Raw genomic sequence first — 17,087 nt, forward strand, 5'->3', positions numbered from 1 at the left:
TGTGTGGAGAGGCAGAGTTGCCCATTATCAGCTGCAAGCCATAAGTGCTGTTTGGCAGAGATAAGAAATTGAAAGGTTTCCTAAGGCATAGGTAGTTCCAAAGCATTTCTTGTTTATTATAACTCAAATGTGTTTACTTAATAATACAAGGGAGATTTGAAGAAGACAATGTTCACAATACACATTTAATAGAAAAGAACCTTATGCACGCATCTCTGATTAGTTGTTCTTATAATCTCTTACACTTTCTATTCATCCAGTCTTGACTTCGTGTCAGAAATCTTCCCGCAGCTTGTTCTCTACTTCCAGATGTAACGTATTTCTCTCTCTAGAGAGAACCCTGTCTAACTTCTTCCTGAGGTAATCAAAAGGGAAGACATTAGTTCACCTGTCTAATTTTCTCTTGCAACTAAAAAAGGTCCCTGCCTCTCCCCAATAAATTTCTCTCTGTCAGCAAAAGTCACATCTCATTGCTTGTTCTTCTCTACCTCTTCTTAGTCCCTAATGAAAATGATCAAACTCCGATAATTGTTAGGTGCAGTTTTGCTCCTTTTTTTCCCCTCCTTTTGAGGAATCACGTTTGTTTCTCCCCTCTAGTGTTTGACTTTATCTGCTCACCATGTCTTGTTAGTTACTAGTACCTTCCCTTTTGTTTAAGGAGTGCTTTAGGTTAAATGAAAATTATTAGAAATGCCAGAAATAAAACTTACAGAAGAGTTTGTTCAAGGTTAAATTGGTAATGTTACAACAAAATTTGCATAACACCATAGATTCCCTTTCTAAAGAGTTCTGGTTGGGGTTCCCACACTTTTATTATTTTCATTTTTATTTACAATAGCCTTTTGTCAGCTTGTGTTGTTGACTGATCAGGTATTAATTGCTTGCTTACAGAGTGAAATAGACGGATCAAACTGGGCATCTGCCTGTCTGGATGTATCTGGAAACAGTGGTGGAGTCAATCAATGTTGAAAGGATTTTGGGGGCTTTTTATTAGCCCCAAGTAACCGACTGCGGCATTTTCTATTTCCAAAATTGGACTGGTTCATTGTCATTTTGACCCAATGACAAAGACCCTGACTCCTAAAATACAGATGACCAATGAACATGGGAAACATTCAACCTCATCTCTAATAAGATAAATTCACATTAAGACAACAGTGAGAACCTATTTTTTCAGTCTGTCATATTACTATGAATTATTCTAAAAATGATACAGTTGTTGTTGGTACAGACCTAAGCAAATGAACATTCATACAATGGGTACGGATGTTAGAGAGAGGACTGACAGTTTTTTCTTTTTTGGCTGATGTGTATTCAGTGTCCATCACATGCCAAGCATTATGATAGAAGCTTAACATGCATTATCTCATTTCATTCTCAAAACAATTTTGTGGGGTAGGCACTCTTATAATATCTATTTCACAGATGAGAACATTGAAGCTGAGAGATGGAAAGGAACTAACTAAATCCCACACAACCGTGAATGGCAGACTTAAATACATGTCTGCTGGATTCTAAAACCCATGCAAGCCCCATTGAGTGTGGGGATGATAGGTGATTTTTCCTTTTCTCTCTACCTACCCCTTGCATTTAAAAACAATGAACACTATAATTTTTATAATCCAAAAATACAGTACACATTTGCTTGTCTTTTAAGGCATTTTAAAGGAGCTAAATTTGCTGTTTGTGAGGTCCACTTTGGAAGCTGCATGCAATTATTCAGGAGTCGGGTATGTTGACAGAGAAAATGGGGTCTTATCTACTTATCAAGTCATGTAATTGTAGGTTCCATAGGGTCATCATTTTTGGCCCTCAGTATCTATACAGTCTTCAAGGGCTTCTTGCTTCATCAGAAGACCTTCTATGTGGAAATTCAGTAATTTTCCTCTCTACCCACGCACATTCATCACTCTGAAGCTTGGATAATAATATACCTTTTACAAAAAGCATTGAGAGAATTGTCCCTTTTGCAACTTTGTTCTTTATCCTCTATAAAAGAGAATCTTAGAATATTGAAATATTTCTCATTCAGTAAAACAACATAAAACTACATAGGATTAAAATATACTAATTATTATTTTGTTTTATAAACTCTCCCACAACACTGTGCTATATTTTATTACTTAAATGGATAGCATTATAAATGTTTAACATGCCTTTTTCAGTGGCAAGATGTTCTTTATCACACGCCTGTTGGAAGTAGAAAAAAAATGCATTTGAAACAAATGACCTTATTAAAATACCGTTTAGTGTTTATACCTTGTTATTTTTACAAGTCCACTTCAAGTTGTTGGTTAGTTGAACCTCCATGGGATATTCATGGGCTCTTTAGGATTCTTTCTTCCTCATCATTTTTCTTAGGGCATCTTTCACATCTTTATTCCTCAAGGTGTAAATGAGGGAATTCAACATAGGGGTTACAATGCCATAAAATGAGGAGATGACTTTACCCTGGTCCTGGGATTCCCTTGACTGAGGTTTCGGGTATATGGTAGATGGCTGTTCCATAAAATATGGTGACCACAGTCAGGTGGGATCCACAGGTGGAGAAAGCTTTGAGCCTGGCTTCTGCAGAGTGAATCCTTAGCACAGCAACCACACCATGAGTGTAGGACATGAGAATGAAGGTGAAAGGCAGGGGCAGTGTGAAGATGCCAATGACCAGACCCAGAATAAGTCTGACTGGGCTGTCTGAGCAGGTGAGCTTCAACAGGGCCTGGACCTCACAGGTAAAATGATTGATGACATTGTGTCCACAAAAATGGGCAGAAATTGCAATAATCGGTATTATTGCTAAAAGGAAGGCACTGGCCCAGGTCACCATGGCCAACTGTATGCAGACCTGGTTGTTCATAATGATGGTGTAACACAGGGAATTAGAGATGGCAATAAATCTATCATAAGCCATGACAGCAAGGAACAGACTCTGTCATCCCCAGAAAAAGAGCAATGGTCATCTGAGCATAACAGTTAGTGTAGGAAATGGTGGGGCAGTCTTTTAAACCACTGAACAACAAAAAAGGCACCGAATTGCTAGAGTAGCAGATACTGAGGAAGGACATGTTGCTTAGGAAAAAATACACAGGGGTGTGAAGCTGACCATCAACTCTAACCATGACAATGATAAGACTGTTACCCACCAATGTGGTTAGGTAAACTGCTACCATGGTGCAATAAAAGGCAATCTGGGATTATGGATGATTGGACAAACCCACCAGGATGAATTCTGTCACTTCACTGCCATTACCAGTAACCAAAATATCTGTTTTCTTCTATCTGCTGAGAAAGAAGAAATTCAACTTATTTTAATCTGAGGAACACTTATTGAGGGTCTGCTGTGTCCTCAGTTCTATGTCAGGTGATATTAGGAAAAGATGTCTACAAAAGAAATGATACAGTTTGGAAGTTTATGTTCTAATTTAAGAGATAAAGCAGTCATACACATCACAGGATTAATTTGCAAAGTAGTGCAGTCCATTGAGTCTTAATTCCCTCATCTATAGAATGAGGGGGGTTGGACTCCATCTGAAGCGTGCTTTGAACTACCCTTAAAGAAAATGTGCCAATTTACTGCTCAAATATAAAAAGAATCATAAAATTGCTAATTATTTCCCCTGCTATGGATATTAGCCTGAAATTTGTTTTTAGCTGTTTCATATCCATGACATAAAATTGTGGCCAGTTCACTCTCATTTCTTCCTCACCCTGCACATCCAATCAATCACTGAGTCCTATTGGCTCCTCCTCCTGAATATATTTTAAATCTACCTATAAATCTCCATATCCACAGTCAACATTTATCTAGTCAGAGCCACCATCCTCTAACAGGCCTCCTTACTTCTATTCTTGCCTCTCTATGGTCTATTCTCCACACAGCAGTCAGAGAAAACTTTTACAAACATACATAATTATCACCATATCTTTCCCATGCTTAAAACTGCTCTAGGGCTTCTAATTAGTGTTGGAATAAAATCTAACCTATTTATCATGACCTACAAGGCTCTAAATGATCTGACCTTAACCTTATCTCACACTGTGTCTTCTTGTGATCACCATGTTCCACACATACTGTCTTTATGAAGCACTCTAAGCTCATTCTGACCTCGGAGCTTTTGCACATTGTGTTCTCTCTGCTGGAAATATTCCTACCCTCTTTAGTGAACTTCTAGTCATCCTTAATATCTCAGCCTAAAAGAAATTTCATTAGAAAAGCCTTCCTTAACTGCACTAAAATGAAATCAGATCTTTTTGTTGCAGTTGTTCATAGCACTCTAAACTTCTCCTGCTTGGCTGTTATTACAGTTTATATTTATATATTTGTGTAATTATTCAATTTCTGCTCCCTTACTAAATTTTCAGCTTTCAGAGGGAAGAGGCCCTGACTGTCCCGTATATTGTCTTATTTTTACCACCTCACATAGTGCCTGGTGTAAACCCACAATATATGAGTTAAGTATGGGTTTGTTGAATGAATCAAGACCAGTTATTTGGCTCTTCTGTCTTCAATGTCATGACGACTACACTGAATTGGCTGAAGGAAATAAATGTTTGAGGGTAAAAGGCCCATCATAGTATTCAGTGTTACTAAAGACCTGTTGCTCAAAAATGAACTTTAATGTCTTGTATTTTTTTAGCCTTACAATTTGCCCTTTGCAAGGAGGGAAAGTGTTATAGTAAAGAGAGAAAATGGTTATTATAGTGAAATCTGAAAAGAAAAATGTTTTCACACTTTTTGTCCATCCAAATTTTTATTTACTTTGTTTGATCTAATTCTATCAAGTATGAATGCTATCACAGACCAGCTCATTAATAAAGTCAAGATCCTTTTTTGGATTGTCTGTAAGATTCCCATCACGTTCTAGCCACAAATCAGAATTTGGGGCATTTATAGGAGGATCTAGTTTCAGACTCATGAGGCAGATGTCAAGCCTTGGTAAGTGCAGGCTGTGGATAGGAAGGTTTGTCTTAGGAGCTGGTCAGCAAGAGGGGCCATTCAGGCTCACGATGTAGGTAATCTCTTTAGATCCTTTTTCTAAAATAGACTCCAGATCTCAGTAGGTACAAGACCTTTACGGAGAAGTAATTCAGAAAGTAGAGTAAGACTTCGTAACAGGATCCTCAGTAGAACCTAGTACAGGATGAGGAGGCTCTGAATAGAAATCAGAACCAAGGGCAGACAAACTGAAAAAATACTTAGCTGCTGCTAAGCTTCTAACTACAGCTGTTCACTTATTACAGGCAGTGATCCTAGGAGGCCCTTGACTACCTCTAATGAGAATTAGAAGGCTCCTTTTTGGTCTATATTCTCCCAGAATTGGGATCAGAAAACAAAATAAATCTGAAAAGGAAAAGTCTTCTTGGAGTAGAGTTATGAGGCTGAGGCAGAAGTCAGGTGATCTTGTCTTTATGCAATGGTGACACCACAACCATAATTTTCTAATAGCATTACAAGAATGGGATTTTCAGGGCACCAACTTTTTCAAAGGGCACTAAATCTTCATACTAGAATGACAGCATGTTTAATCACGAAGCCTTATTTTGATTTACAATCCTTACCATCTTACAGTCTTAACAATCTCAGAACAAATGCCAGTACAAATAGCTGAAAAACAAAGAACACATTTTTGTGCTTACATGATTTGAGTAAATCTCACCAGACTGACCATTATATATATATTTTTTTTATTCAATAATTCAGTGTTTTAGCACTGTGCAAGCCAAAATCATCCTAAATTATCTAGACATATTCACTGGTTTTTGATCTTTCAGAAATATTTGGGGCACACTTCAAGGCCTTCCTTCACATGGATTTCCCAAAGAAGTCTGTCTTGGTTTCACCTACCGTGCAAGAACATGCCTCCCAGGAAGACTCATTCTATTTTTAATACTAAATTTAAGGGACACTTGGAGCAAATTCCTTTTTTTTTTCTGGGCTTTACAGAAAACTCCCAGAAGTTCAAAATATACTTAATGGAAGGGGTAGTACTTATGGACAAGAATTTCTATTACCCATACCAGGCAGTGTAGAATGGTGGTTAACAGCATGAGTTCTGGATCCAAGTTTGAATACTGGATCCATCACTGATTCACTGTGTAACATTGGCAATTTGCTTGTTCATACCTTAGCTTCCTCAACTGTAAGATTGGGACAATTATAGTATCTATCTCAAAGGGTTTTTGTGCTATATACATATTAGCTATTATTATTTTTAAATAAGGCCTCACTTGGGAAGTAACACCCATGGCAATGTGGCCACATTGGTTGTCTTTTTTTTCTAGAGGGTGGAAAATAATTCAGTGAATGAGGAGAGGAATAAGCCATATTGTCAGATTATAGTGTGAGCCCTCTGGAGACAGAATTTGCATTTTATTTCTTTAACTCCAGTGGTTGGCTTAGTTTCTGACACATGGGAGGAACTTACAATATTTTTTAAATCAAATTGATTTTACTCACCTGAATACCAGGGGGAAAAAAGACCATGAAAACAAAAACAAAGCCACTAAGTTCTCTAAGAGTTGTGTTGATATAGTCTCTTATATGTTGCACTATCATTGCCTCACTGAAGTACTGGAGTCTTTCAAGGGGAGTGACTTACAGGTGTATCCTGAGATCCATGTAAAGACTGACCATTCCACATGTATATGTTGGTTTGTTTCAAGAGACAAATATGGCTTCCTTCCTTCTTGTCAGGGTATGTTCTTTACTTGCTCTTACAGTGGATTGTGTCTTGATTCTGCTCAGCATTTTAGAATTCAGGATTCCAAATGGTTCAAAATATGAAAAAGAGAGGGGAAGAATATTAAACATTATCTGCTGGTACCTTCTGAGTTTATTCACTATGGTTCTAAAGAAGTGATTTCACTGAAGAGACTTTAGGGACCAAGTTCCTAAAAGGCAATTAAATCTCACTACTGAATTGAAGCTGTATATTCATTTGGGAGTGTTATTTCTAAGTCATTAAAATACAAGTATCTTTTGTCCACTAATTCCAATAGTTCATTAGTGACACTGTAAACTTTTGACTAACACCATCAACTTCACTTCTGCTTTTAAGTTACCAAAGAGTAGTAGATCCACCTCTAGGGTGGTTACTCAGAGTCCTGTTTCTTGGAAGGGTCCTCAGCACAGTGACATAAGAAGGCAATGAATGGGGTGCCTGGGTGGCTCAGTTGGTTAAGCAACTGCCTTCGGCTCAGGTCATGATCCTGGAGTCCCGGGATTGAGTCCCACATCGGGCTCCCTGCTCAGCAGGGAGTCTGCCTCTCCCTCTGACCTCCTTCCCTCTCATGCTCTCTCTCTACCATTCTCTCTCTCTCAATAAATAAATAAAAATCTTTAAAAAAAAAAGAAGGCAATGAATGAATGGGGAAGGAGGAGTGGCCACAATGTATTGGGACTCTATAAAAGCTTTTATTAAGGACTCAGGTAAATGAAATTCTGTAAACAGTGTTTACTGGAGGTGTCCTCTTCCTCTTTACATTTCCCTGACATCTCCCAGCCCATCCTAGCCATCTTTGTTTTGAAGTTTCAGTAAATCTTGCCTTTTCCTAAAAATTTCCTGCATTTTGAATTGCTATAGAAACTGTTGCTCTCTAAATATAATATCGCATCCTCTCATTCACTGCTCCATTGATTTACTTTATCTGTGCATGTATCTAATTACAATAGCTTTATTTTATTGATTCCTTGCTTAGTTGTGCTCTAAATATATGACGATTTGTTTATTACTTTTACATGTATCCTTGTTACGTTTTTCAACTTAGGTATTAAGATTCTAGGAGCTAGGAATGAAGCATCTTTGCAAATAGACCAGCTGAGTGCTACTCAAAATGTTTGCAAGGAGATAAGGACAGAATTGAGAGCAAACGTTTAGTGATTTTTAAAGTGATTTGACATTGCTGTGACATTTTTATCATATTTTATAAAATATCAGTCTGTAACAACTGGGAAATTCAAAAGATAATTGTTCTTTACCACAAATGGTCTAAGAAGTATTTGTTTAGCATGCATTCATTTAACCAATTCTTATTGTGCATATACTCTGTACCAGACACTATGCTAGGGAGATAGAGATGAGTAAAAAAACTTCCTGCTCTCTATAAGCTTATGAACTAATTGGGAATAAACACTCCAAAACAACTAATTATAAAATAACATGAAAGATGTTAAATTTGGGGTTGAGCAAAGTGTTATTAAGTGAAAGAAATGGAATTAAGTCACCATCCAGGATTAAACAGAATAGGATAAGCTCTGGGGAGGGCTTCACTGAGGCAATCACTGTAGATCTGGCCCTTGGAGGCTGACTGAGATTTTACCAGGCACTGCAGGCAAGAAGAACAGCATGTACAGTAACGTAGATGCATAAAGGTTTAGAGAAAGAAAGTATTGTTTTCCTGGAGTATGGGGTCTATGGAGATGAAATAGACAATGAGGATAGAGACGTTAGCAGGGACCCTGAGTAATGTTGTGTATTCTATAGGCAATAGGGAACCTATTGGAAATTCTTAATCTTGGAGTGGGGTTATAAAGAGGGGATTAACATGGAGAGATTTTTCCCTTTAGAAAAGTCACTCTGGAGACTTTGATTGGATGGCTAGTTTAGAGAGAGGTAAGATTGGATTAGAGAAAAATAGGAGCTTGTTACAGTCATTCTGGTAAGGGTTGATGAGTCCCTGAACTAAGATATAAGCATTGAGGACAAAGAAAAGGGGATGGATTTGAAAGACATTTCAGAGGAAAAATCAATGAAATTCAGTGAGTGAATGGTTGTCAAGGGTAAGTGAGAAGAAGATGTAAAGGCTAACGCTGAGCATAATGAAAATCCCATCATGTAGCAGTTGTAATGTGCTTTTAACTTTCTAACATCTAACATCTATGATCTCATTTGCTCTTTCAACCATTCTGAGGTATGTTAAGGAACATATTTTTCCCCTGTTTGACACATGCAGTCCAGAGAGGTTAAGTGATTCACCCAGAGTTTCATAGCTCATTAATGGCAGAACCCAGACTAGAATCCAGACTTCCTGACGCCTAATCATGTGCTTTTCCGACTCCATCATGATGTTGTACTGAAAAAGTGCTTGACCTGCTGTACACATTTAACCAGAAACAATTACTATGTGTATTTCTGGTGGGAAAAAAAAGAGGAGAGAGAGAAGGCACCCAGTGAGATGAGCACCAACTACTTTTGAGTCAGTTGAGAATTCAATAATGTTACTAGTAACTCTATAATAACAATAAAAAATAGGTAATGTTTATTGAGGACTTATTATGTCCCAACCATAGTTCTCAGCATTTTATAGAAATCAACTGATTTAATCTTCTTAACAACCCTATGAGGTCAGTCCTATGATTGTTTTCCTGTTATAGATGAGGAAACTGAGGCAGGAAGTTGCCCAAGGTCATATAGCTAGTAAGTGTCAAGGTCAGATTTTTAACCTAGACAGTCTGAAAACATAGTGTTTTTTCTCTGCTCAGCAACAGTCCTGCCTTCTTTCTACTCCTTTTTTCCAAGGACTCCTTGACCCCATTAGGCACCTATCAGAAAGAATAGCTAGGTGTCAGAAGAATTATATTTAAAAAAAAATTAAGTTAAATTAAGTTTTTTATTGAGGTATAATTGACATATAACATTATATTAGTTTCAGGTAACAACATAATGATTTAATATTGTATATACTGTGAAATAATCACCACAATAAATCTAGAATTGTATTCAAGTCCTAGTCTTGTCACACTGTTGACATTGACAACATTACAGACACTAAATCTTTTCATATGTAAATGTCGGTCTCATACTATTAATTATAACACCTATTTACTTGTCTCATTAAATTTAGAAGATGATATGAGGTTCTCCTGGGTGGCTTAGTTAGTTAAGCATCTGGCTTTTGGTTTCGGCTCAGGTCATGATCTCATGGGTCATGATCTCAAGGGTGGTGAGATTGAGCCCAACAAGGGACTGTGCGTTCAGTGGGGAGTCTGCTTGAGATTCTCTCTCCCTTTCCCTCGGCTCTCTCTCACTCTCTCTAAAATAAATAAGTAAATAAATAAATAAATAAATCTTTAAAAAAACTTAGATGATATGAGGTAATATACATTCAAGAAGAAGATAAATTATAAAGTGTGTAAACTGCTTTATAAACTTAAGAACTAAGAAGATATAAATTCGTGCAGTAATTTTGGTTGTGTACATGTCTTTCTCTCCACCTAGAGAGTGAATTCTTTGAGGGGAGAAAACAAATATGTTTTCCCCACTGCTGTATCCATGGCAGTAGCAGAGTACTGCTATATAGTAGGTGTTCCATAAATATGTATTGAATTAATGATGTATGGATGCTAGCATGCATGGGTGAAGGAGTAGTCTTGGAATGCACTATTGAAAAAATAAGTAGGCACTCTAATTCCTGACATCTTAGGCTCATGTGATCCAGACATCATAACGACATCTAATATTTATTGTTCTTTAACTATAGTATAGACTAGGCAATTTTCTAAGTGCTTTATATGAATTGAGTCATACAATTCTTTTTTTAAAAAAGATTTATTTATTTATTTATTTATTTATTTATTTAAGGGGGAAGGGACAGAATGAGAGGGAGAGAATCTCAAGCAGACTCCCCACTGAGCACAAGCCCGACTTGGGGCTCGATTCCATGACCCTGAGATCATGACCTGAGCTGAATCAAGAGCTGGACACTCAACCATCTAAGTCACCCAGGTGCCCCAGATTCATACAATTCTCCTAACCAAGCTATGAAGTCATATTCAAAACCACCCCCATCTTTTCTTTTTTCTTTTTTTAAAATATTTTATTTATTTATTTGACGAGAGAGAGACAGCGAGAGCAGGAACACAAGCAAAGGGAGTGGGAGAAGGAGAAGCAGGCTTCCCGTGGAGCAGGGAGCCTGATGCGGGGCTCGATCCCAGGACTCTGGGATCATGACCTGAGCCAAAGGCAGACGCTTAACGACTGAGCCACCCAGGCACCCCCACCCCCATCTTTTCTTTATAAAGATTTCATTTATTTATTTGAGAAAGAGACAGAGACAGAGAAACAGAGCACAAGTGGAGGTGGGGGGCAGAGGGAGAGGGAGAAGCAGACTCCCTGCTGAGCAGGAACAGGGAGCCCAACTCGGGGCTTGCTTCCGGGACCCCAAGATCATACCTGAGCCGATGGCAGACACTTAGCCGACTGAGCTCCTAGGAGCCCCCAAAACTTTCCCCATCTTTTTCAGCTCTCACCCCTATTGTAAAACTTAGGAACTACATTTCCCACACTTTCTTGACAGTAACATTCAGTTTTGGATTTCACCCATAAAAGGTACTCAAGGAAGCTGAACAAGCATAAAAGAAATAGACACCACCATTGGTCCTCCTGACATCGTGTTTAGGTGTCAAAGATTTAGGTGGCTTCTGAGCATTCTTCTGTGAAACATTAACTTTGGTGCAGTCGTTAGTAGCAGTTTCCTCATGCCTCTAAAATTTTCCCAAGATTTTTGCAATTCCTGCAACTGTCTGAGGTTGTTGGCAACGTTCCCTTACCAACGTTCCCTCTTACAGCCCTTTCAAAGGCTTTGTAGGTCTCTAATTCTCTTTATTAAATCACTCCCTGCCTGAAATAACTAGAGTGGTTTCTGCCTACATGATCCAGTGCTGAACACTACAGGTAGGTCCTACTATTAGCCCACTTAGGTAAAGGGATTGAAGTGCAGAAAGTGACTTGAACGAAGAAGTGGCAGAATGTAGATCTGAATCCAACAAGTTTGGCTCCAGGGCCTGTGCTCTAAATAGTTATACTCTACTGACTTCCCTCAACTGAAATCCCAAATCCTATGAATGGGACATGGTATCTTTTCCTTAAATCTTCACTGGAAAATATTATCTGGAGCCTGTTCAGTTTGTAAACTTTCTCCTCAATTTCTGGCAGAATTACCTTAGTTTCAAACCAGTTTTTATTTGCTTTCCAGGCTGAAACAAGGTAAGCTTCACTACCCAGCTGCTTGGGATGTGGGATGCACAGTGGAATGTTTCTCACAGTGCCTGTGATTGATCAACTGAAGAAGTGATATTCAACCTTAGGAGTTTTTAACAATTCAGAATTGATTTCATTTCACAACATCCTCATAGAGTTTATTTTATATTTAAAATGAATTAATATTAATGTTGAATTAGATGGCCTTTGGGGTTTAGATATCTAGAAACAGAATGTTAGTGCTGGAAGGGTCACACTCATGTTAACTAGCTGCTATGTGTGCCTACTTCTTCAGTCAAAGCTAACATTTAAAGTCAGGCAGATAGATCTATATATATTGATCTGGAGGAATGTCCATGATATATTGCCAAGTGGAAAATGCGAGCTGCAGAGTAAATTGATAATATTATTTCATTTTTTTAAGACAAGAAAGAAAATCTATATAAAATAACACCTAGATACAGAAGGTTAGAAGTGGAAAGGTCTTTGGGTAACAAAATACAACCATCCTATTATATTGATGAGAAAATTTGAGGGCCGGAGATTGGTATACCTAAGGTCACACAGCTAGTTAGTAGCAGAATCAATTCCACAGCTCCCATCTACAGATTCCACTACGCCCCTCTGTCTGTAGGCTCTGCCCAACCAGCAAGTCAATAAAAAGACAAAGCACCTAGTGATGGAGCTACCATCTTGTGGTAGGGGCACTATTAGTGAAAATATGCTTCTCATTTTAAGTTGCAAACCAACCTGTGATAGAGAGTGGAGTATTTCTCCCCTCAAAGGCAGAGTCATTAAAATGAATACTTCTTTTTTGGTGGGAAATTTTCCATTTTATTTTGTGTTTTTAAAAAATTTCAAAATTTGAGTACAGTTGACATACAATGTTACATTAATTTCAGGTGTACAACATAGTGATTCAATATCACAATACATATGCTATACTTACCACAAGGGTAGCCACCATCTGTCGCCATGCATCGTTATTATATCATTGACTACATTCCCTATGCTGTGCCTTTTATTCCTGTGATTTACTCATTCTATAACTGGAAGCCTGTATCTTCTACTCCCCTTCACGCATTTTGCCCATCTCCCACCCCCCCTTCCCTCTGGAAATCACCACTTTTATTTACTTATGTATTCATATATTCATTATTTATTGTTCATTATATTTATAGGTCTTATTCTGCTTTTTGTTTGTTTATTCATAAAATGAGTACTCTTTAGTATATGTGCTGCCAAAGCGAGTACATGAGTACTCTTAACATACCTCTTATTTTCTGAGTTTCTCTCTACCTGAAAGCTTTATTTTTTTCTCTAAAATTTTATTAATTTCATCAATTTATTTCATAATGTTAATTTGAAATGTTTATTTCAATAGTAAGAAACCTTTTGCATAAAGTACGAAACTTGCCCTAACACCTAGCCCAGTGTCTGGTTGAAAATAGAAAGTTAATATTTGTTGAATGAATAAATTAAAAATTGGGGTCACTTGGCTTTTTCCTAAATATTTTTTTCTTGATATTAAAGCATGGTTTCAGTGGCTAAGAATACCATAAACTTTAAAAAATGTATAATGGATAACATAATAAAATAAAATATAATAAAACAAAATAAAAAACTAACCAAATTCCAAATCTGAAAAAAAAAAAAAAAAGAAAATCAGGCTATTTTGGCAAGTGGTTTATTCATTCTGTTTTCCTCTTTGCTTAGTGAGTACACATGTGAGACAGGTCCGTTGTATGTCTGGTATTCTCTTTGTAGCACCACACAGTGTTACTCCCAGCAGTCAGGGTCTGAAGAATGCACTGAACATCTACTTGCTCCACGGTGCCTTGCTTCACATCTAGGTGTGCTGTGCCTTGTATTTTTCTCCTACTGATTTGTCTCTTGTTCTCTATCAGGCCAATTGGTAGATGACTTCTTCATGTTTGGTGGAATTGGCCAAAGTAAAGTGAGACCAGGAAACAGGGTATCTGGGGCTTAGGCCCAGATTTGCTTCCGGAAAGTTTCATGATCCTGGGAAATTTATATACTGTTCACTGAGCCTCTGAACTCATCTAAAACTGAGAGATCAGTAGTAGATTGTTGTTTGCTAAAGCTTTTTCTTTTATTTTTAGAATTTCATTTTCAAATGAAATTGCACACAGAAAACTTCACTTCCATTGAGAGGTTCCAGGCACACAACTGAACCCATAGGACTGTGAGAACTAAAGTTTAAAAGCCAGGGCACCTGAGTGGCTCAGTTGGTTAAGCGCCTGCCTTAGGCTCAGGTCATGATCTCAGGGTCCTGGGATTGAGTCCCTCATTGGGCTCCCTGCTCAGTGGGGAATCTGCTTCTCCCTCTGCCCCTCCCCCAGCTCATGCTTTCTCTCTCTCTCCTTCTCTCTCTCAAAAATAAATAAATAAAAGATCTTTAAAAAAAGTTTAAAAGCCACTGCATTACATCTGATAACGAGGAATGGATTTTTATAAATGTGGTAAATTTGTGCAATGAAATACTCAACAATAAAAGGAACAAACTACTGATAGGAGCGACAATGTGGATGATTTCAAAAGCACGCTCAGTAAGAAAAGCCATACACAAAAGAGTACATACACATAGGATTCCAGTAACAGTCAATTCTAGAAAATTAAAACTAACATATAGTGAAAGAAATCAGATCAGTGGTTGGCAGGGTATGGGGTGGGGGAGGCGTAGCCTATGAAAGGGCACAAGGAAACTTTTGGAGATGATGGAATTGTGTGCTGATTCAGTGGACATCTGTCAAAATTCATAAAATTGCACACTGTAACTGGATAAAGTTTATTGTACATAAATTATATCACCATAAAGTTGATTAAAATCACTGCATTAAATAATCTCTAAGGTCTCTAGTGTGGGTACAGTGAATAGGATCTGAAATCAGCCAGACCTAGATTTAAATATCGGCTCTGCTCTTTCCTAGCGTTATGGCCATGGGCAAAATCACTTAATTTCTAAAAGTATCGGTGTCCTCATCTCTAATATGGGTTGATAATAGCACTATTTTGTTGAATTGTTGTGATAATTATATGTGACAACATATAGCTCAGTGTCTGGTATACAGTAAGTACTCAGTGAATGTTAGTTGCATTTATAATTCTATAATTCCAAATAATTTTCTAGACAATATTGACAAAGTTCAGAGGTTGTATATATGTGATCTAAATTCTAATTTTGATTCCACTACCAATTATGTATGATTTTATAGAAGTCTCAACTCCTTCTCTGGCCCTCTCTTTTCTCATTGTTAACGCAGGGGGATTATGGTATCTTTCTTATCAATTTCATAGAATTACATTAGGAATATAAAATAAAATAACAGACTTGAAAGAAGTTTAGAAAAAGAGCAAGAAAAGGGGAAAACCACTCCACACAAATGTAGGAAATGGCTATGATGCAACTTTCTCATGATTCTGAGGTTAAACAGAGCAAGCCAATTGTGCTTTCACAACAGGGCTTGCCTCCAGTAAAGTTGTAAAGTTTCTGACGTTTGTCTTCTGGTCTTTTATTACACCATCCTTTGTCCTATTTTTCCAGTTCAGTTATGACTTGCCTTCTGCTAGTAGTCATAGGAGATTCTCTTGCTGCTTAGTTCTCTTCTGTGACCTAATGGGTGACCACTAACATGTTTCCTCTAATGGAAATTCAAGCCTTAGTAGGGGTAATATTTTAGGGTGGGAGCACTTCCCGAAGCTTCTCAAATGATAACCACCTGCTCTACCAAGGGTAAAGTCAGACCCTTTAAACAATTGTTTACCGTCAGTGAGGATGTAGCTGATGTCTTGAAACTAATAATGAATCATGGAACACTACATCAAAAACTAATTAAGTACTGTTTGGTGACTAACATAACATAATAAAATTTATATATATATAGATATAAGTTTAGAAACAAAGAAGGTTCATGTCCTTTTTGCCATAACTTTCCTCATTGCCCCTCTAACATCCTTGTTCCTCAGGCTATATATTAGGGGGTTCAGCATGGGTGTCAAAGCCCCATAAAACACTGAAATAAACTTGTTCTGGTCAGGGGATGACTTGGAATGAGGTTTCATATACATGGAGATGGTTGCCCCATAGAAGATTGTCACCACAGTCAAATGAGAGCCACAGGTGGAAAAGGCCTTGAGCTTACCTTGGGCTGAGCGAATCCTTAGCACAGTAGTGGCAATTTGGACATAGGAGAGAAGAACTAATCCAAAGGGTAGGAACAGGGTAAAGATACCTGTGGTGAGGATCATAAGCTCATTGAGGCTGGTATCAGAACAGGCCAGCTTAAGGAGGGAAAGAATCTCACAGACAAAATGGTTAATGATGTTAGCTTCACAGAAGTGAAGCTGCAGGGATAAGACAAGCATGGCAGTGAGCACAAGTGATGCCCCCCATGAGGTAGCAGCCAGCCAGACACACACTGGGCCATTCATGATCACGGAATAGCGCAGAGGATTGCTGATAGCAACCTTACGGTCATAGGCCATGACAGCCAGTAAGAGGCACTCTGCTGTGGCCAAGACCAACAAGACACTCATTTGGGTCAAACATTGTGGGTAAGAAAGGTAGGGATGAGTAGAGAAACAATGCACCAAGGCCTGGGGCATGGAAGCGGTTCCATAGCAAAGGTCTAAGAAAGACAGATTAGTAAGGAAGAAGTACATTGGAGTGTGGAGGTGGGGGTCAAAGTAGATAAGAAAGATGATAAGTCCATTCCCCAACAATGTGCTCAGGTAAGTTATCAGCACCAATGTGAAAAATGTGACTTTCCACTCAGGATAGTTAGAGATTCCAATAAGGAGAAACTCAAACACTGCTGTAGCATTATCTATGGCCATTCTTTCTATTTGCCACTATTCACTGGATGGGTGCCAATGCAGTTGCTTCATTTTACCTGTAAGAATGTGAATAAAGAGGGAGGGCTGGTGTGAGAAAGGTGGAAATAATTAGGACACACAGGATCCTTTTCAAAAGATAGGGGATACAAATGGGATATGTATAATGAGAACAGAGACAAAGCTAGAAGTTTACTCCTTCCCTAAGAAAATAGCAAATTCCTCATCCTTTTGAAAATGGTTATATGAAAAGTTCTC

The 17,087-nt window shown here is 38.0% G+C and overlaps 1 protein-coding gene and 1 pseudogene across 1 annotated transcript; both read right to left on the reverse strand.

Annotated features, from left to right (window-relative positions):
• Positions 1–2,328: 2,328 nt before the first annotated feature.
• On the reverse strand, positions 2,329–12,952 carry LOC113930518 (annotated as a pseudogene).
• Positions 12,953–15,905: 2,953 nt separating this feature from the next.
• On the reverse strand, positions 15,906–16,832 carry LOC113930247 (olfactory receptor 13H1). Its single transcript, XM_027607440.1, has one exon. It carries the CDS (start codon positions 16,830–16,832, stop codon positions 15,906–15,908), a length of 927 nt encoding a protein of 308 aa, XP_027463241.1.
• Positions 16,833–17,087: the final 255 nt, after the last annotated feature.

This window comes from Zalophus californianus, chromosome X, assembly GCF_009762305.2.
Source record: "Zalophus californianus isolate mZalCal1 chromosome X, mZalCal1.pri.v2, whole genome shotgun sequence".
Lineage (NCBI taxonomy): Eukaryota > Metazoa > Chordata > Mammalia > Carnivora > Otariidae > Zalophus > Zalophus californianus.

Coding starts and splice junctions, on each gene's coding strand:
- LOC113930247 (XM_027607440.1), bottom strand. CDS start 16,832: ATGGCCATAGATAATGCTACAGCAGTGTTTGAGTTTCTCCTTATTGGA.